This window comes from Anarhichas minor, unplaced genomic scaffold (genome assembly GCF_050575085.1).
Source record: "Anarhichas minor isolate MPS153535 unplaced genomic scaffold, ASM5057508v1 ptg000078l, whole genome shotgun sequence".
In the NCBI taxonomy this organism is placed as follows: Eukaryota; Metazoa; Chordata; class Actinopteri; order Perciformes; family Anarhichadidae; genus Anarhichas; species Anarhichas minor.
In genome coordinates, this window is record NW_027466524.1 from 692274 (window position 1) to 713993 (window position 21720).

The following is a 21720-nucleotide window of genomic DNA, read 5'->3' on the forward strand; positions in this document are numbered from 1 at the left end:
ATGCTCAGTTACTCCCAACCAGAAGAAACAACTTTATGTATTGTTAAGTAAATTCATTATCAAAATGTGGTTTGCGTAATTAATCAGACAAATGCCACTTTAGATTGTTGAAAAGCATATTTTGCATATTTGAAATCTCCCATAAGTATCTGAAGGATGATTGTGAAGTCCTTCTTCGTGTCCTCCGGGCCGGCCACTGCTCTGCTCCTATCACTCGATGGATTCTCTCGTGTCTTTCATTGCTGTCTCCTGCAGCACTTGATATTAAAACCTGCGATTCTAGTTTGATATATTCTCTGTCAACATGGCACATGTAAGTCCTATATTCACTCTCCTTTCAGCTCTGGTTTGGCCTCAACCAACTCTTAAAGAGAAATATGTCTTTAGCTGCTAAATGCTCCATATGCTCACCAGCTAGTCTTCAACTGTCAGCTGTTTGCTGCTGGGCAGGTACTGGAAGGGTTAATCAAGTCTTTCTACTGAACAGCTGCGAGCTGTTGACAAAGACTACATTATGAAAGCGGTGAGAGTCAGAAACACATAAGAGAGTCAAGACAGTCTCCTGGTCTGAAAGTCGTGTGTTTGAGACATCCACCACCCACACTGTCTCGCTCGTTATACTCTTTATTATACCACTTAACCTTTAATAACGTCATTATACCATGAAACCTTCAGTAACGGTTGCTCGGTATACAACGTTACGTGCTCTGTTTTACATCACTTGCTCTGATCAAATGCAGAAACGCTGACATTCAACGTAAGCGTCGTTTGCAGAAACGTGCAATGACAGACTCTTTTCCTGCCGACAGTGCTGCATGCTGGCACTGAATGCACTTTCCTACTGTGTTCTCAACACATGGATGTGGAAACAGGATGATGACTATAGTGCCTGGGCGTGGGAGTTCTTAAGAACACCCATACCCCTTTCTGAAACAATACTTAACGGTGGCTCTTTCTTTGTTGAATTGTGCAACAGGGTGTATTATTATTAATGTACAGATCATGCTGAGTTCGTTTGCTCCGTATATATAAAAGAGTTTGTACTGAACCGCCTTCCGCACACCTTTTGGTTGCCTTTAAGCCGACATCCACACTCAGAATTCAGCACAGGAATAGACTGGGTTCACCCAACCAGAACATCGGTGCTCTCACCGAGCGTTCTGTGCAAACACAAATTCACCTTTTCGTCACTCCCATCTGGTAAACTGGGTGATTACACACCTCCACCCAAGCGATAGTCCGGGTGTTATGAAATGGTGTTGCATGAGGTAGTTATCCAGAGTCAGTGTACTACCTACTGTAGATGGCAGTCGGCACGCCCCCAGTTTGGAGGAAAAGGCCGGAGTACAAACACTAGAGCTCAGCAGTATGGTGCTGTGGACAGGGAGAGCAGCGAAGCGTAAAGGAAGTCAAGAAAGAAATATCCGTTTACGCTATCTATATTATTACTGCTTTATCTTGCTGTCAAACCACCTTTCTGAAGGGGAACTGAACTGATGCCGGAAAATATTTGATATATAATATACACTTATATAGCTGGGTCTTACTTTTAGGTGGCTAAAATACCTTTTGCTGCTGCCCCCGTCCACAGCAGACGTTACACTGCTCCCATAGTGGTTGCATGCCTACCTCGGTCTACTGTAGGTACACAGACTATGTCTGCTAATGCTTTTCAGACACAATGGTAACAGCAGGCTGTGAGACTTTGTGCTAAAGCTCCTGTTGGCGCACATCACACAGGCTTAAAACGCCTGGAACATTCTGCCAAAGAATGGGTTGAAATGAGATCACTGGGTTCTGTGGGTTTGACATCACTCTCTGGTGTTAGAGCTTCAGCTTCCCTTTCTTTCTCTTGTTCTCCCTGGATCTTCATAACAGCACCTTAAGTACTTGCATTGATTAGGGAATGCACTTAATCAAATGTAAATGTGCCTTTAGATGATCTGCATCTCTACGGTCTTTGACATATTCGGCAGCTCATTGCTGAATCATGTAGTGTTTAAGGGAAAGTATTTGGAAATTGCTGCAAAGGTTTGATTTGTATATAATTTGGATTATTATGAAAAGACGATGTGGAGTGTTTCTTTTGTCCACTAACTTTGACCTTGTGTATAGTCTGAGATAATAAAAGGTTTTTATAAACTGGTTTTGTGGTTGTATTGTGTTGAAATTGTATTTCTCTAAATCTTTCCATCATGGTCGACGTGAGATTCTCCTTTCTTTTTTTAGCTTTTCTCCATCTTCGTTGCCAAAGCTCCCGTTGCTAAGAATCCCGCAGTGCTGCAAAGTAAGCACTGCGTTCAACAAGAGTTCAACACATTCTCATTCCAACCTCTTCCAATAGGCTTGGTCAGTGCCTCATCGGAGACCAACAGTAGGTACCTCTCTTTTCAAGGTGTGGTAGGTGTGTGAATATGCGCCCGTTTCATGCGTAGTGTCCTTTCAAAATAAACTCCCATCTTCACAGGAAGTTGGACTTAGACAACAAAACCACTAAGCTAGGTCTAGGAAAAGATTGATATAGTAGATATAGTAGTAGTAGATATAGAGTAAGATTACTGTAGCTTTAAGAGCTAAGTTTTAAAGTTAAATGGCCTTGGAAAAAAAAAGAAAAGATTGATTTAAAGGTTGCAGTTACCTTTACACACTAGTGACTCACATCACTAGTGTGTGTCCAACGAGTCACGTGACCGACTCACGTGAGTCACATGAATATTAACACTAATGACTCGTGACTAATGACTGTTGTGACAGAATTTGAACATATGCTTAGTTAGTTAGTTGGTTTTGCATGGGAAACCAAGCCCACACGGGGGGGGGGGGGGGGAGGGAGAGGCGGTGGATAGGTCCAACAAACATCGACCTTTCAGCCAGGACAGGGCTGTTCGTTCCCCGTGCTAAACGACTTCCGTATGTCAGAAACAGCAATTCCATTATTATTATTTTAACCCAAAGGACGTCCTATTCCAAAACTTAACCAAGTAGTTTGGTTGCCTAAACCTAACTTAGTTGTTTCGTGTAAAGTCAGAAGTTTATTTTGTAAAAGACTGTATGGTGTTTTTTTTTTATTCCAGTTCAGAGGTCACACAGACCGGTGTCTCCTACGTGAGCGCAGAAAACATTATATTTCCTACAATTTGAGCTTATGCATTTTCCAAATGCACTAGTATTATTCAAACGTGTTGTTCGGTTCGTAAGCCTCGTACCGAACGGTTTAATACGAATACGTATGTTGTTACAGCCCTAGAAATGAATAATAACCATATCTGTGGCGCCATAATGAGGTTATAAGGTGGTGTTTTAGCTGCAGGACAGCAGTGAAGGCCCAGGTATAAAATGCACGGCCCGCCACTGGGTTTAGGCAACAAAACCACTGAGTTGGGCTCAAAATAAGTACGTAAATTAAGTAAAACTTAAACAACGTAACATGAGTACGGAAAACACATGACAAACATCACTAATGTAATTCTAAAATAACTCAACGACACTTTAGATAACTGGTTAAAAGCTCGTTAAAGCCCTATGTTGTTTGACCCATCCACCTACTTGCCCATCGGCCATTAGTAGTCTTTCTCTCTTTTTATAGTACGTCACTTGCTCTGAGCAGAGCAGATTCACACATTCACATTACAGGAAGTAAAGACTACATGGCATAAAATGACATATAAAAAGCAAGACTGGCGTTGTTAATAAATGCTAAATGACTTGCAAATTATTGGGCTGTAAGATGCTATTAAGTATTCGTGGATTTTTGTTATCCCAGAAGAATGAGGATGTCAATGTATCATTGACTTCTCATAGACTTTGTAGGTGAATAGCTCATGTGATGGCTTTGCAGAAAGCCACGGAGAACTGTCATGAGTTTGTACCTTTACTTTGAACGCCCTCTAGTGGCCTCTGAGCCAGTTAAAGATTAAAATACACACTGGCTCAGACTGGAAGACACAGAGGGACATTTGGTAAGTGCACTCATGCAGTAGAAATGTGTTGCCGTCGAATAAAATCATTTTCGATTTTGTTAAATGACAACTACACTGACCTGCTGAGGGTTAATATAAGATAACTAAAAAAGCATTTCTAGGAAGACGAAACACAAGGAGGAACATATCTATGAAATAGATCAGGGGTGTCAAACTCATCTTCACTCTGGGCCACATCAGCATCATGTTTCCCTCAAAGGGCCGGTTGTAACTGTAAGACTGTATAACTGTATCTACTCCTAACATATTGTTAAATAACTCTCTCTGCATTTGATTATTGTTTATTCAAGTGTAAAAATATTTTATATGCAGTTATATAAATGTAAAATGATATTTAAGCACATTTCTGTTATTATAACATAAATAATAAATCATTTTAATTTAGGGTTAAGAAACCCACATTACTCTATCAAAGATCAAACTTTTAAAGAAAATAACAAAGACAAATATCATCAAACACAAGTTATTACATTAACTTTGTTCAAAGCTATTTTTGTCACCTCTCTGCATCACTAATGTCCCTGTCGTCGTCCCGCACATGGCAGCTACATCCAAGAGCTCCTCACTGAGATCAGGTCTTATAAACACGGATAGATGCTCTGTGTCCGTGTTGTCTGTGCTTTCATCAACAGCTAATGAAGAAGACGAGTACCTGCTCGTCTCTTAGCTAGCTGTGTTGTTAGATTGCTGCTAGTTCCTGAACTCGGTCTGCGATGGTGTTTCTTCACAAACTGACATTTGTAAAAGTCTGTATCTGGTCGGAGCTCACCTGCTCACATACCTTTAGCAGCACTGGGCTGTAGCTTCTGTAAATATATTCTGCTGTGATTGCACTCTGCCTTTTAATTATTGGACAATTTGATGTTTTTCTTGGAGGCTAAATTTAGCTCCGTGTTTGGTGTCAAAATGCCGACGTGAATAGTATCCTTCATCACCGACACGCATCATAACACAGAAGACAGACCCGTTTTTCTCCTTCAAGCACAAACATGTATTCGCTTTCCCATCTTAAATTACATTTTCTTCCCTCTGCATCAATTTTTCTCTTCGTGGACATTTTGGGATTATTTGTTGATCTTTTTCAACTCAATCACTTGTTGGAAAACCTCTTTACGGGCTGTTCCCTCTCCTGTCCACCTGTTGTGATAGTTTTAATGTCGGTACACAGACAACATCTCAGAATTTCAACTTTCTATCTCATAATTTCGACCATGGGGATACTTTTATTTTCAAGTCCAATTTAAATTTTTTTTTTGCTGGTGGATTCGCGGGCCACATAAAATGACGTGGCGGGCCGGATTCGGCCCGCAGGCCTTGAGTTTGACACGTGTGAAATAGAGGAATGGAAAGATTGAAACGTATATTTGTCACACCTCATGCACAACAAATAGAACATTTGGCAGCATTTGATAATAATAGAAATACAGTTGGCAGATGGTAATGAAAGGTTTTCAGCCATGACCATGCAGATACCCACTATAGGGGAACCCCTGTGTGGGTTTCCCCTATATCAACCCAATACACGACAGTCATAAATATATATAGTTGGTATCTCATATTTAATTTCCAATGACAACTACCCTCATTATTGCTTTTGACCTTCATAAATGAAAATGTAAGCACTCCGGCTCCGGAGCGAGATCTGTAAACTGCCCGTTGCCTCGAGGAGGTACAGAATCGTGAAATGAGAAAGACACAGAGACAGCTCACAGCATGGACGCCCCACTGAGAGTCAGTGTCCTGTGTCTGTGTCACGTGAGGAGACAGTTTATAACTCAGATGGGAGAAGTGAACGTGAACACAATTTATGAGCGATTCTTGCGTTCCATAGGCATCAAAGTAAACACCAGACCCACGTACCTTCCAAACATTCTGACAGTCAAATGGCATTTTACAGACCGACGAGTCTGGAGGAAAATAACTTTCGGGACCTTTCGCTGTCTCATTAACAAACTCGAGAGAACTGGCTGCTCAACATGTCTACTGGTAGCTAAAGTAAATATAAATACACTCTGAAATACAACCCAGTCTTTATTTATTCATCCACATTATGTTCACAACACTCTCACCCGAGATGCGGCCTCATGGCCACGCCCCCTCCGGGGACAGGCCGCAGCCCTTTGGCGGAGCTGCTCGCGCGCTATCATCGCTCCGGAGAGTCCCTGGTCCAGAGTGTCAGCAGCAGCCGGAAACAAGCGCTACTGTACGGGCTGCTCTCCGAGTCTATCGCGTTTCCTTCTCGGACATTGAAACGACTCTCACAAGCGGTGTGTGTTGGTAAGTCACCGAACAGTCGATATCATGACAGGGGATGTGTGTGTGTGTGTGTGTGTGTGTGTGTGTGTGTTTGTGTTTTATGCTAGTTGTTAGCTAACACTTCTGTAACTTTACAAGTTAAACATTCAGAACCAGCCGCTCGAGGCTGTCGTTACTGTAACGTTACGCAGCTGTAACATCATTATTAGTATAGAACATCAGCTGTTCATATGAGCAACAAGCATGAACTCCGTCAGAATTTCATATCACGTTAATACTCCTTTGTTGTGAAATATTGGTGTATCAGTTATGACAGGTCTCTAGAGAAGTGACGGTCAATACATGAGCTCAGCATTGGAACAGTTTTCATATTACTATTACTATTATTCATATGCACCTTCTGTAATGACTCCAATGCGCTTTAACAGAACGTCCATAAAGTCTGTTGTATAATAAGTAATAAAGAAGTAATAAGTAATAAAGAAGGTCCAGCGGTGTGTGTGAGTGCTTCATAGCGGACATAAGGAACATGTTGTCTGGGTTCAAACAGCACCGATCATGCGCTCTCCGGAGGACACGCCGCAGTCTGCTGCTGTGTGAGACAGGATGGACGGGTGGCCTCTCGTGCTTTGTCTCGCTTTACTTCTTGATCCCGGTGAGTAAACCAAGTTCACTCAGATAAGTTTACATTTTACAGCAGCAGAGATTGAATACCTGAGATACCGTTCTCCCTGTCGGGCGTGTCTCTGCACCTTGTCCCGTCATCAGCAGTGTGTGAGTCACACTGCATCATGTGTTCACCTGTTCACACAGTGCTCAGCTACATTCCTGCTCCGGTCAATCTCAAAGTCAGCTCTGTCAACCTCCGGCATGTCCTGCACTGGGATCCTGGACCTGGCACCCCAGCAGGAGCACAGTACCAGATCACCTGGAGGTATGTTCACCATCCTGCTGCCTGCTCTCATGTTCTACCTATTGCCCTGATGCCACTTCCTCTTTGGGTCAGAGGAAACATCCTGTCAGACTGTATCCTGTACTTCTCTTACACTCACTGGTTTGATTGGTTTGGTTATCGAACCTCAACAGTTTTCTTTGGTGATATTTGCATGGAAGGTCTGGCCAAATTCAAATTTGACTCATAAACAAGAGTACGCTGCAAATGTAGTCTGCTTGTCCTTTTATTCAGGCAGTCTTTGTACAGTTGCTTGTGTGTAAAGTTTGGCTTATTTTTTTTATTGAAACATATTTTTATTATCATTGTCAGTAAGAATGATCAAGGCAAATCATGGACAACAATGGATAAATAAAATATGCTAATTAACCAACAAAAAATAATCATATCAATAATACAATAAATAAACATAACATAAAGATGGAGAATATGAAGGCACAGCTTAAAATACACAACTGTATCACTCAGGTCCTTCTACGTCCTCAGATAACCTGTGTACCTTCAGTACATCATAGTTCTCCACAAAACTGTCAAACGTGCGCCACAATTTTCATAATTTATTAAACTTATTTTTGTAAAATACAAAATACTTTCAGCCACTGGGAGATTGTCTGCATTCTCCTTTAACCCGTTAACATTAACAGGCTACGTTGTGTTGCTTTTAAGAGGTAGAGTTGATTCATTGGATCATTCACTCCCTTGTGTCATACAGAAGTCTCATTCATTTTGTTCAGTGAAAAACACGTTTTATGGAATTAAAACAGAAGCAAAAGCCTTGTTGTGGTATCAGTTTAGAAACTATGATTGAATAATTACACAGAAACACAGACCGAGCAGTGTTTTGATTTTCCAAAAAGCTGCTATTATTTTCCTAGACTGTACGATCGGTTCACAGTATATTCTCCATCTACTCATCTGTGTTGTGGTCCAACTGAGAAAGGGAGACACAGTTGTGTTGTGTGCATCATAACTTCAGTTCTTTACATGTTTTTTGCATATTTTCAGACTAAATCTAAGACATTACATGATGTTTGGAAACGTTTGGGATTACTTCCACCGAGGAGGTTTTGGTGCGTGCCCTGTGCATTGGCTTGTTAGTTATCAGGGTTAGGGTTCTCTTAAACGCTTTACAAAGGGTCATGTAGGAAAGATTGATGGAAAGTTAAGCTATGGGCCAAGCAAGAACATCTTAGTTGTTAGTGTGCTTCATGCCACTATGTGGCCAACTTTATTGTGTTGGCTCATTACTTTAGAGCTATTGAGAGAGGTCTGCTGTTAAAACATAAGGAATGTGGTGATATCAATAAACCTGTAAGTGGACAGTAAAATGATTACCTAAACTGTCAGGTAAAAACATCCATCACAGTTTACATCCCAACCCTCTGCATTAGCTTTCCCTGTGCTATGAGAGATTATTACATTACATTACATTATATTACATTACAGTCATTTAGCAGACGCTTTTATCCAAAGCGACTTACATTAAGTGTATTCAACATCGGTATTCAAGAGAACTACTAGTCACCAGAAGTCATCAGTGCATCTCCTTTAAACAAGCATCTAACAGCATAAACCAGAGCAGAAGTACAGAAACAAACTAATACGAATACGATTATTAGCAACATTTCAGGTGCGCTCCCCTTCAGTGTTGCCTCTTAATAAAGAAGCTAATCTCTGGCTAAGCTGCAGGCTTGTTGTCTGACTGTCCTTGTTTCTTGCTCCGTTGGATTTCTCTTGGCAGTGTGTTGGCGCTCTCAGACTGTGGTATATTTTCAGGTCTTGTACAATACAGCGAAGACCCCAAGTGTATTTGTCTTAGATGAAAACCAGATGTGCAGGAGACCAGGGGCAGAAGGGGGGATGTGTAGAATGAGGAGGCCACATACATTCTCTTACGTTCCGCCCAGATGTTACATAACATGTATCCTATATAAAGAGGAAGCGAGAGCCCTAAAGGCAGGACTTTCAGATTCGACTTGAGACCTCCGGGCGATCTAGACGTCCGTAATGGCATGTGTTGCTTGTTTGTAATAAACTTTATTATACCAGCAAGAACAGTGTCCACGGAGCATCCTTCCTCATCACTTCAACAGCACTGTCGCATGAAAGATACGACAAGACCTCAGTGTTCGTAGAGCTGGACTTCTTTCAATCTGTTCAAAAGGGTCCTTGAGCAAGCTACTGAACTCCAAATGGCTCCTGTTGGTGTATGAATTAGTTTAGGGTCCCGATGGGCAGGTGGTGTGCTAAAGGGTGAATGATGTGACATGGAATGGTTGGAGTGATCAGAGGACTAGAGAGGTGCTATACAAATACAAGTCCATTTACCATCCAGAGTCACACAAGGTATTCCCCAAGATTACGTACTCAGCCCACTCCTCTTCATCATCTACATCCCCCTCGGTCAGATTATCTGATATTTCAATCTAAATGACACCCAGATATACCTCAGCACAACCCCCCCCCATACCTTACAGACCTGCTCATTCCCTACTAACCCTCTCGGCCCCTCAGATCCACCTCAGCCTGTCTTCTCTCCACCCCCAAGTCATCAGGTCCATAGCCTTCTACAGGGCGGCTCCCAGGCTCTAGTTTTCCTTTTCAGAGGGCAGCTTCTGTACTCTTGCATTGTGGGCCTATAGACCGTAGAGACGACAGGAAATGAAAGCTAAGAGAGATGGAGCCAACATGCATCAAATGTTCTTAGTAAACTGGAGGACGTTGTGGTTAATTGTTAGAACTCTAAACCACTAGGCCATGGGTCTCAAACTGCCGGCCCCCTCCCCTCCTTTTTCTACTTGTTTCATATCAATTTAACTACCCCTTCACATACAATTTAAATAAAAAATGTATTTAGTTTGGCGCAAAGGTCAAAGGTGACCGCACATGAGCGGTCAGTTGTGGATAAGAAGAGAGCAGGTTACGGGGCTTTATCAGTTGTTTGGCTGCGAACAACAAAGGTGTCTCTTTCCAAACCAAAGAGGACAGCGGATGATGAACACAGAGAGTATCAAGATACATGGACATTGCAGTATTTGTTTGTGGAGTTTAATGGAAATGCTACTTGCCTGATATGCAAAGAAAAAGTTACTGTTTTGAAAGAATAAAATCTCAAGCGTCATTACTCGACTAAAGACGGAGAACAGTACCAGGGAGACGAGAGGAACAAACAGCGTCTGAGCGATTGAGTGGGCGGGTTTACCGTGGAACAGACTGGTGGGCATGACCACTGATGGAGCCCCGTCTATGACGGGAAACATAGCCGGATGGTACAAAGAACGTTAGAGGAGGAAAATGCAGATCCAGCAGTTGTTGTGCACTGCATTACACACCAACAGGCACTGTGCAGCACATGCTGAAATATGAACATGTCATGTCTGTTGTCCTGAAATGTATCAATTACATCAGGACCCGGAGTTTACAGCACCGCCAGTTCAGATTGAGTAAAAATGTTTGGACATGTTGTATATATTATTTATATTCATAAGGAAAATAGCCAGTATTAATGAAAATATATAAAAAATTAAATAAATCTGAATTCTTAATATATTTGATTTATATGGGTGTGAATAAGTCATGATATATCATTGTTATCCGCTTCATGTGGTCATGTTTTCAGTCAGTGTGAGACTCTCTGGTTCCTTTAGCGTCTTCTCTGATGGAAGAACTGACTGCAGGGACCTTTGTCTCTCTAACCTGCTTTCTTTGGCGCTAGCTGAGGCGCTGTGTCACAGTGGGGTTTGTTTCCCAGGCATCTCGTGTGGGTGCAGTGGAGGTGTGACCACAGAGAGGCCGGCTCATGGTTTTTAAGGAACTGATAACTCAACCACTCTTATAAAAAGATATTGTGACGGGATGTGAGTGTTTCTTTGTGTGTATTTCAGTTTCAGATGATCTGATCTTTGCTTCTGACGGTCACTGTGAAGGTTGACATTTCACTTGATTGTGTTTGCCTGCAGTGACAGAACTGAATACACAAGTTAGAGGAGCCGTGTGATTGAGAGGCATCTATAGTGAGCCTGCAGATTACATCACATTAATAACCCTGTGTGGAGGCATTCTGGGGGGTTTATCACAGTCTGGAATATGATTAGCAGTAACATTGATTTTGATGCATTGTTATTTGTTTGGGCGGTGTAAGAGTCAACTACTGAAAGAAAAGAAAAAAACAATTGAAGGTTGAGAAAACAAAATAAAAAGATTTGTGAACATGTTCAATAGTTTTGTAAGATCCCACAAAAAGAATAAAACCTCTCTGTCAGTTTGCACCATAACCACAGCAATGGAGCACACAGACCAGTGGGTGAGATTCATTTATTTTGAGATTGATCTCAATTAAAAATACGCATAAATACTTTATTTCAATTAAACACTGTGGTTGAAGCGGAAAAGTCAGTGGGCCCAAATCCATCTGCGTCTCTCTATAAATGACTGATTCTTAGTATCCGCCTCCACAGCTGCTTCTTAAAGCATACATGTTTTAATAACTCTGTGAGAGGTGCCGCATGTTTCATTTCATTAAAGAGGCTGTTTCAGTATCGGCTCTTATAATCTGCAGTGAGACGTCCAGTTAGCAGGGTGCATCAGAGCCTCTGGCCTACTCTCTTTGTTTAGCAACAGTAGCGTCTCGTGTTTTATTCTGGTTTAATAATATATAGTTGTTTGTATGAGATGTTTCACACAATATATATAACAGATAAAAGAGATGACCTGTTTGACTTCCTAACACTAGCTCTACACAGATTATTATACATAATTAAAACTACAAATGCCCCAAGATAAAGTTTAATTCAAGAAAATATTCAAATAAAAATACAAAAAACTTTTTTATTTGAATTTTGTACAAAAATAACATTTCAAATTTATAAATTCAAACTGTTATTTATAAATCTCTGTTGATTTAATGAATTGTAGTCTATTTATCAGTCTAAATATATATCAGGTTGTTGTATCTGAGGATACATCAGTATGTTTGAGGGTACGAGGTGATTGAGGGTACGAGGTGATTGAGGGTACGAGGTGTTTGAGGGTACGAGGTGTTTGAGGGTACGAGGTGATTGAGGGTACGAGGTGATTGAGGGTATGAGGTGTTTGAGGGTACGAGGTGATTGAGGGTATGAGGTGATTGAGGGTACGAGGTGATTGAGGTGTTTGAGGGTACGAGGTGATTGAGGGTACGAGGTGTTTGAGGGTACGAGGTGATTGAGGGTACGAGGTGTTTGAGGGTACGAGGTGATTGAGGGTACGAGGTGATTGAGGGTACGAGGTGTTTGAGGGTACGAGGTGATTGAGGGTACGAGGTGTTTGAGGGTACGAGGTGATTGAGGGTACGAGGTGTTTGAGGTTACGAGGTGATTGAGGGTACGAGGTGATTGAGGGTACGAGGTGTTTGAGGGTACGAGGTGATTGAGGGTACGAGGTGTTTGAGGGTACGAGGTGATTGAGGGTACGAGGTGATTGAGGGTACGAGGTGATTGAGGGTACGAGGTGTTTGAGGGTACGAGGTGATTGAGGGTACGAGGTGTTTGAGGGTACGAGGTGATTGAGGGTACGAGGTGATTGAGGGTACGAGGTGATTGAGGGTACGAGGTGTTTGAGGGTACGAGGTGATTGAGGGTACGAGGTGATTGAGGTGTTTGAGGGTACGAGGTGATTGAGGGTACGAGGTGTTTGAGGGTACGAGGTGATTGAGGGTACGAGGTGTTTGAGGGTACGAGGTGATTGAGGGTACGAGGTGTTTGAGGGTACGAGGTGATTGAGGGTACGAGGTCTTTGAGGGTACGAGGTCTTTGAGGGTACGAGGTCTTTGAGGACGTGATTGATTTTGTCACTTATAATTAGAATGTGATCATTAAAGAAGTCATTACTACTGAGGTCTATGAATACTCTCTGTCAGTCTGGCTACAGTGCTGAAGAGAAACCTGGGCTTGTTCTTATTTTCTCTATTAATGATGAGTAATAAGCTGCTCTTCTTGCATTAGAGTTGAGTGTCCTTCGCAGTGAGCCTGCAGCAATATCGACTCACTAGAGCAGGGGTCACCAACCTTTTTGAAACTGAGAGCTACTTCAAGGGCACTGAGTAGTACGAAGGGCTACTTGTTTGATACAAACTTCCTGAATAACAAAGTTGTACAGATCACCTTTTAATAATAATAATATATGTTCAGAGACTGTCTGATCACATGTCAATGTTAATTATTCCTCACAATAATTAATAACAATGATTGTGTATTTTTGTACAAATTATCACTTCTAAAAAATTTTACAAAATCATTAACTGTCATATCTTCAAATCATATCTTGTTACCTTTGTAACATTTTTGAACAAATCATGAACTCTGTCCCATGTTTACACAAATTATCAGTTATGTAAGATAAAAAAACAACTCACATTTTTAAATGAATCCTATTACATTAGTACTAATCACCAACTTTTGGGAAGTCTGGGTCACCTTTGCATTGCACAATGAAGCCTGCATGCCGGCCCGTCATGGTAGGAGCCCCGTCTGTTGTCACCAACACCAGCTTTTCTAATGGAACCTTTTTCTCCACGAAGAAACTAGTAAAAAGTCTCATCTATAGCCGAGGTGCGCAAGCGTCTTTGGGGACCCGCGTTCAAACCTCTGGTCTGGGCCTTTTCGGTCGGATTGCGTACAATCGCCTCTACCCCCGCCACCCACAAGTTGTTGCCCCGCGGCCTGACGACGGGGTGCGCTCGCGGCGGGGGTGCCTGGGGCCGCGTGTCCGGTTCCAACGGGAAGCACCCGCCATTTGGATTTTTGATTCAAAAAGAACATTAAGTAAAAATTTTAGACGGAGCTCCATGGTGACTAGTGCTATTTTTAGAACATGCCTTGTGGGCGACTCACGTGGTCCATGCGGGCGACCAGATGCCCGTGGGCACCGTGTTGGCTACGTCTGCACTAGATGATCAACTTGGGAGGGACTAAAGTTAGCACAGGAGTCCTCCATTATATTGACAAATGGCTTTGAATTAAATAAATAAAGAAGTTTGCCTAATGACGGGTAGTCTGGTGGTAAGAATAAGTGATAAAATAATGGTCCAATAAAAAGAGGTTGTGTTGAAGGCCTGTTTCCAGGTTTGTAGTGAAAAACAAACGAGGCTTTCAGATGAGTTAGAGTTTAGTTCAGGTTCAGATTTGTGATCGGCTGCACGGTTAGCGTTAGGCTACAGATAGCATTGTTGGTGCTCATAGGTAGGCCTATATCAAATGTAGGGATAACATTTATCCAAAATCCAAAGAAACATTATTTATCACCAAACCATTTTAGTTTTAACCTATATCATAGGTAAATAAAGACTGAATCATCATCCAGTAGGCAATATTATGCTGAGTAAACATTCGCCCCATTTATCATATATAGGAGTAGACTAACTATTAGAGAGTCATCTCAGTAATTCTTTCAATGCAATACGATTCAGCAGCAGCTCAAACTACAGCCTCTCTAAACCAGCATGTGAGCATCACAGCCTCGGGGAAGGTAGGATTTACTGCAGGACTGCTGTAATAGACGTCATTAGTTCAGCTACAGTAGGTGTGCCTACAGTCATCAGCTGTAACTGAGTGTATTCACACCTGATACATTTAAACTGACCATCTCAGACTCATGAGAGTTTTAACAGTTTTTGTGTTCAGCGTGTACTCGTGCTGAATGTCTGCAGTGTGGGTGCTATTAAAACTAGACCCACCTGTGCTGGCTTTTAGTTGAATAATAAACTAGTCGGTGCTCTCTGGTGTACAAACTATTTAAATGTTACTTTCAACATTTCTAAACTGCAGTTTCTTGTTAATCACTGATATATCTGTGTTGAGCCATAATCAAACTCTATTATTGAGTGTGTGATAGTGTGACAGTGTCATAGTGTGACAGTGTGACAGTGTGATAGTGTGACAGTGTCATAGTGTGACAGTGTGATAGTGTGACTGTGTGACAGTGTGACTGTGTGACAGTGTGACTGTGTGACTGTGTGATAGTGTGACTGTGTGATTGTGTGACTGTGTGACTGTGTGATTGTGTGACAGTGTGATAGTGTGACAGTGTCATAGTGTGACAGTGTGATAGTGTGACTGTGTGACAGTGTGACTGTGTGATAGTGTGACAGTGTGATAGTGTGACTGTGTGACAGTGTGACTGTGTGATAGTGTGACTGTGTGATTGTGTGACTGTGTGACTGTGTGATTGTGTGACAGTGTGATAGTGTGACTGTGTGATTGTGTGATAGTGTGATAGTGTGACTGTGTGATTGTGTGACTGTGTGATTGTGTGATAGTGTGACAGTGTGATAGTGTGATAGTGTGACTGTGTGATAGTGTGACTGTGTGATAGTGTGATAGTGTGACAGTGTCATAGTGTGATAGTGTGACTGTGTGACTGTGTGATAGTGTGACTGTGTGACTGTGTGATTGTGTGACAGTGTGATAGTGTGATTGTGTGATAGTGTGATAGTGTGACTGTGTGATAGTGTGACTGTGTGACTGTGTGATAGTGTGACTGTGTGACTGTGATTGTGTGACAGTGTGATAGTGTGATTGTGTGATAGTGTGATAGTGTGACTGTGTGATAGTGTGACTCTGTGACTGTGTGACTGTGTGATTGTGTGACAGTGTGATAGTGTGACTGTGTGATTGTGTGACTGTGTGATTGTGTGATAGTGTGACAGTGTGATAGTGTGACTGTGTGACTGTGTGACAGTGTGACAGTGTGATAGTGTGACTGTGTGATAGTGTGACTGTGTGATTGTGTGACAGTGTGACAGTGTGATAGTGTGATACTCAACTGAACAAAAGAAATGATCCCGCCATAATAAGAGCACCGGAAGCATGAAATCAAATGTGTGAGCTGTTTTTCTCTGTGCAGGGTGAACAGGAGAACAAAGAAACATCGATCAAACTTCACGACGACGACATCATTGAAGCTGAAGCTTTCACCCATGAAGGAGTTCGTCCTGACTGTCCAGGCGTCCTACAACCAGACTCTGTCTGCAGAATCCGACCCAGTCAAATTCACACCTTTCACAGAGAGTACGTCAACATGACCATCTTTGAGTTGCATGTTTGTTGCCTTGGATTAACCAATGACATATTATATTATTATTTGTCGCTGAGAGATAAGTCTCAGTCTTATTGATTCTATTAGGGAGGTAGATCATTTTACCTTTCGTAGCAGCTTGAGCTAAACTGTTAATAACTGAGGCTGCAATGATCACACTTGAGATGTACAAGTTCAGATTTCATTTCACCTCACACCCTCTCTGACTTTCATTTAAAAAGAATGTGCTTTCTTTTTTCTAACAAGCCATAATAGGTCCTCCAAAGGTCTCTCTGGCTGGATGTGGCAACTGCATCCATATCAACATGTCGCTCCCTGAAGCTAACCCAGGATTCAATGATATGAAGACGGTCTACTTCAGTGTTGAGTTCACAGTGTTCTGGAGGAACCATAAAGGAGCAGAGGTAAGACACGCATGTTGCACCTTTGTCAAACTCATTTATTCTAATGAACTCTACTGTGTATGAGGACTATCTTGTCATGAAGTCTTACATTTACTTTAATTCCTCTAATATAGACACAACCAGTTAACCAAATAGTTTCCTGAGGCAGAGCTTCTACAGAAGGACAGATCGTCTCATTGGTTGAGTCTAACCTTAGTAGACGGTGGCAAGGAATTACAGCAAATTTGATATTATATAATATTGGATTACCTTCTAAATTTGATTCATCTCATGATCACATCATGTTTTGTTTATTGTTTTTTACTGTATTTTTTCTCAGTGTGTTTGCTGCCCTGAATACTGCACATACTCTCCGGAAGCACAGGTGTAATTAAAAACCCTATTCCATTTAGTGTCCCAGTAAACCACGTCAGAGCATGGACAACGCCAGAGTCCTGGTACAGGCTCCCCTAAATGGAATGCAGCCATTCCTGCTTTGACAAGTCTGTCTACATTGTATTACCTAAAGTAGATCCAAGTCACTTATTCCTCTGGCCTTGTGGGTTTAACTGTGATCATTTCTGCCTCAGACAAAAACAACTAGAACTAGAAAACTCCAATCTCCTCTCTGGACATGGAAATGGTGCCATTAGGGTATCTGTGCGTTACTCAGTGATTCAGTCACGTAGAATTCCCCGTGCTAACATTAAGGCAAAAGTAAAAACTTTACTTTTACTAGCGGCTCATATCATCAGAGGTATTTTCATGATCCCGTAGGTGTTGTCTGACTGCTAGGAAAGATAAAATAAGTGCCAAGGGTGAAACCGAGCTTTAAACCCAATACTGTCCCCGCATCCCGTGGTAGGTTAATGTACAGAGTGCTGGGGTCACGGACGAAGCTCACATGGAAATCATTTAACTTTGTTCTTCATATTTTACCTGCAGCAGTCCGCCACCACAACAAACAACAACTACACTGTGAACAACCTACACATTGGCACGGAGTACTGTGTACGGGTGTACATATGGATCAATACCAACAAGAACACTGTGCCATCCGCTTGGAATTGCACCTTCACTAGCGTTGTGGAACCAAGCCGAGGTGAGCTGAACTTTCATATTTTCAAATTGAAGCGCAGCATGGAGCGCAGCATGAAGCGCAGCATGAAGCGCAGCATGAAGCGCAGCATGAAGCGCAGGTAAATGTCCCAAGCCAGTGCTGTTTTGGTCATTTTATGGCCAGGGGTTCCTGATGCACCTGTAACGCACTTGTGATGCACTTATGACACACTTGGATAAATGGTGAGAGCAGAAATATTTTATTATCATATATGACAGGTGGACATGTTTGGGGCTGTTGTTTTCCTGCCATGACAGCCTGGGAATCCTGCAGCGTGTTTCCCTCAAAGGAAAAGCTGTTATTGTCCCGGATGTGTAGATTATAGAAATCCGACGGTCCCAGTGTTTCCATGCCTCATAACGTGTGGTATCATTTGGCAGCACAGTGAATCAGAATCCAGTTTATTGCCAAGTAGATTTCACATAAAAGGAATTTGCCTTGGAGTTTTGATACATAGACAAGAAACATGACTATGAAATATAGAAAAGTACAATCCATTATATATAATGTCAGCTGGGACCCTGAGATGGATAAGCAGTTACAGATAATGGATGTAAGTTACAATGTAAGTCTGCAAAACCATCTGGAGTTAAATACAACCGTAATGCCATAAGTGAGTCAAAAATGACTTTGGTCACACTTTTTGGTGCATGGTCCAGCAAAGAGCGAGGCACTAAAACTGTGTGTGTGTGTGTGTGTGTGTGTGTGTGTGTGTGTGTGTGTGTGTGTGTGTGTGTGTGTGTGTGCAGACCCTGTCTTTTTAGGTGCAGTTGCTGCTCTTCTGGCTGTTATCGGTGCCCTAATGAGCGGCATGTTTTGCCTCTACTACACTGGATTCCTTTGTAAACTGAAGGCAGCTCTGCCCAGAGTACTCGCTGTAAGAAACTTGAGTTTGTCTGTCTGTCTTGATTTGACATTTTGTTTTTTGTACGGATTTAGAATTCAGAATGTAAAACTATTCCTTTAAACATCTTAAGATCTCAATGGCTATCAACACAACATTTAACTGGACTTTGAAGTCCGTGTGCTTCAAACAACGTGATTGTTGGATTGTCAAACAGCATCTGACAGGCTGTGAGCAACAATTTCTATAATTTTCTGAAACTAACAGTCCTTCATGCATTGACACTTAATACCAAAGAGTAAGTCCAGCTTCCTGTTCACTGCTGTTTAGGAAATATTGTAGCTTCAATTTAGCCTTCTAATTTCACACTGAACATGTGCTGCCTCCAGTTCCATCATGTGATCTTGTAGATTAGATGATACCCTACTGTATCTAGCAGGGATGGTGCATCTTAGAGTTCAATTGATTACACTGTCTCACTGTCATATTCCCCAACTTCTTCTCCCTCCTCTGTCTCTATTTCTTTGTTCCCTCTTTGCTGCTCTAGGAGGTGCTGAGCCAAGGCTGCACCCTCACACCAGAGAGGACGGTCCCTGACAGCATCTCCATAGGCGCAGAGACGGAGAAACAGAGGAAGCACAACAATCCCCCAGCTCCACAAGCTGCCACCAGGGGCACTGACTCAGATGAGGAGGATGAAGAGGAGGAAGGGGAAAACGTCTACATGGACAGAGACGCAGCGCTTTCCTCAGGTGAAAGTTCCTGCCAGGACTCTGTTGATGTGTTAGGGAACAGCAAGGTGGCTGTGTCAGGGGGCTCCGGGAGTTCGACAGTGAAGGCGGAAGTACAGGACACAGAGTTTGAGGTTGAGATTAGACATGGGGGGCTTGATCAAAAGGAGGCCAAAGCTGAAGGAACAGAGGTTTCTTTCATGCCCGAAGGACCAGTCACAGGTCAAGTGAAGGAGGAGGAGGAGGATAAGGAAGAGGTGTGCGAGAGCTTAGGCAATATCGATCTGTTCTCAGTCACCCTCGCTGCACTGAAAAGGGACGAGGGAGAAGAGCAGAATACAAGAGAATCTCTCACAGACTGCCTGTCCGATCTGGAGCCTCTACTGCCCACAAACTCAAAACGGACTCTGAGCCACACGGCTGATCGGACAACATTGGCATTAACCCTACCTACACAAGAAGACTTTAGTGAGGGTGGGTATGAAGCCAGACGCATGAACACTTCGTCTGGCTGTCTCAGTACCTGTGATGGTGAGACACAGCATGAAGAAACACAGGAGGAGGAATTTTCCGGATATATGGGACACACATGAAATGTTGCTCTGACGCGTTACTGTGTGTATGACTATCATTGTAACATCCTTACAAGTATATTCCTTCTTAATTGAGAAAAAAAAGTCCAGACCAAAAGTCTGAAATATGTAACTGTAGTTAAGGTGGTTTATTTAACAGCGGTCTATAATTTCCTATTCTTAAGGAAATACAAGGACACACATCAATACATTTCTCCTACAACTACGCCACAGTAGCCCCCTGTAGTTCTTAAAATGACCAGTTTCTATCTTAAGATGAGCGTCCTTGTTAACATCCAAGTCATAACTTCTCTGAGAGGTAGGATACATCCCACCTGATGATACAGAACAGCCCAAAAAGCCAAGCATAAAGATCCCTTACATTAGCCAAAGTCCAATTTATTGAATATAATGTTATTGAATTATTTTTCACAGCAGACATTTTGACTTGTCATAGAAGGAAAAGTGCAGGTGTTATTAATAACATTAGTATTGGCTCTGTTCTATCCCAGTCAGCCGTGACAGCACCAGGACCCTGCCTCTCCTTTGGGCACAAAGATAATGTGGGAATTTAAGGAAATCTAGGACTGTCATCATTCTATACTACACACTTTGTGACCAAATTGTGTCAATATTCATACCAAAAATCACTTTGTCTTTGAGTGTGATGTTGATGTTCTCTATCTTCCCACAATGCACCAGTGGAAATGAAGGCAATGCTCACAGGTGGAACAATCCTTTTTCAAAGTCGCAGTTGGTCATTTAACAGTTGGTGCCCATAATGTATAACATCCTGTAAGTATGTACACTTTGTGTATCCCACTTATATAAACAGTGAAACTAGTGTATACTGTTTACAACTGGTATGGAACTGGAACACGGCTCACTGAAGGACTTGTCCTGGCAGGTCGAGGGGAAAAGGTCACACCAGAAAAGAGATGAAGTAGAATTTAAAGGGAGCAGTGAGGAGTGGATTCTTTTGCTATAATGTCTTAATGTTGCACACTTCTAATGGCTCATAATAGAACAATTCTTGCCTCCATGCTGTGCAAACAACAGACAACTGAAGTGGAAAGGGGAACACAAACCCAGCTGCACTGCCTTCAGTTGAGTTGTTTGACTTAAACCAGTGAACAGAAAAGTGAATGCAATGCTTTTGGACTTTAGCTTTTGTGCTGTGACGTATTCTCCAGTGAAGCAGAATATTTGGGCGGTGTGCAGTTACAAGAGGGACTTTGAATGATATCTCTTGCTGGCTTAGAATGTAGCGTTCCACACACGCCTCCCTCGTCATTAGAAGCTGCAGATTGAATGATGATTGATGTCGTGATGTTATTGGTTGAAAATGGTCGGTCACTTCATATTTTGTTTTACTGGAAGAAAAGATGGTTGGATTTTGAAATAAGATACGAAGAAATGTGTGTCCGGGTATGTGTCCGGGTATGTGCTGGGTATGTGCTGGGTATGTGCTGGGTATGTGCTGGGTATGTGCTGGGTATGTGCTGGGTATGTGCTGGGTATGTGCTGGGTATGTGCTGGGTATGTATGTGTCCGGGTATGTGCTGGGTATGTGCTGGGTATGTGCTGGGTATGTGCTGGGTATGTGCTGGGTATGTATGTGCTGGGTATGTGCTGGGTATGTGCTGGGTATGTGCTGGGTATGTGCTGGGTATGTGCTGGGTATGTATGTGCTGGGTATGTGCTGGGTATGTGCTGGGTATGTGCTGGGTATGTGCTGGGTATGTGTCCGGGTATGTGCTGGGTATGTGCTGGGTATGTGTCCGGGTATGTGCTGCTTCCACATAACCAT

The 21720-nt window shown here is 42.4% G+C and overlaps 1 protein-coding gene across 1 annotated transcript; it reads left to right on the plus strand.

Moving 5' to 3' along the window:
• Nucleotides 1–6110: 6110 nt before the first annotated feature.
• crfb1 (cytokine receptor family member b1) lies at nt 6111–21447 on the plus strand. The gene is given in 9 exon segments (XM_076081057.1): nt 6111–6257; nt 6787–6891; nt 7050–7170; nt 16069–16232; nt 16507–16664; nt 17589–17745; nt 18513–18640; nt 19155–19764; nt 19767–21447. Coding segments are annotated over 8 exon segments (1428 nt in total). The 5' UTR covers nt 6111–6257; nt 6787–6842; the 3' UTR covers nt 19808–21447.
• Nucleotides 21448–21720: the final 273 nt, after the last annotated feature.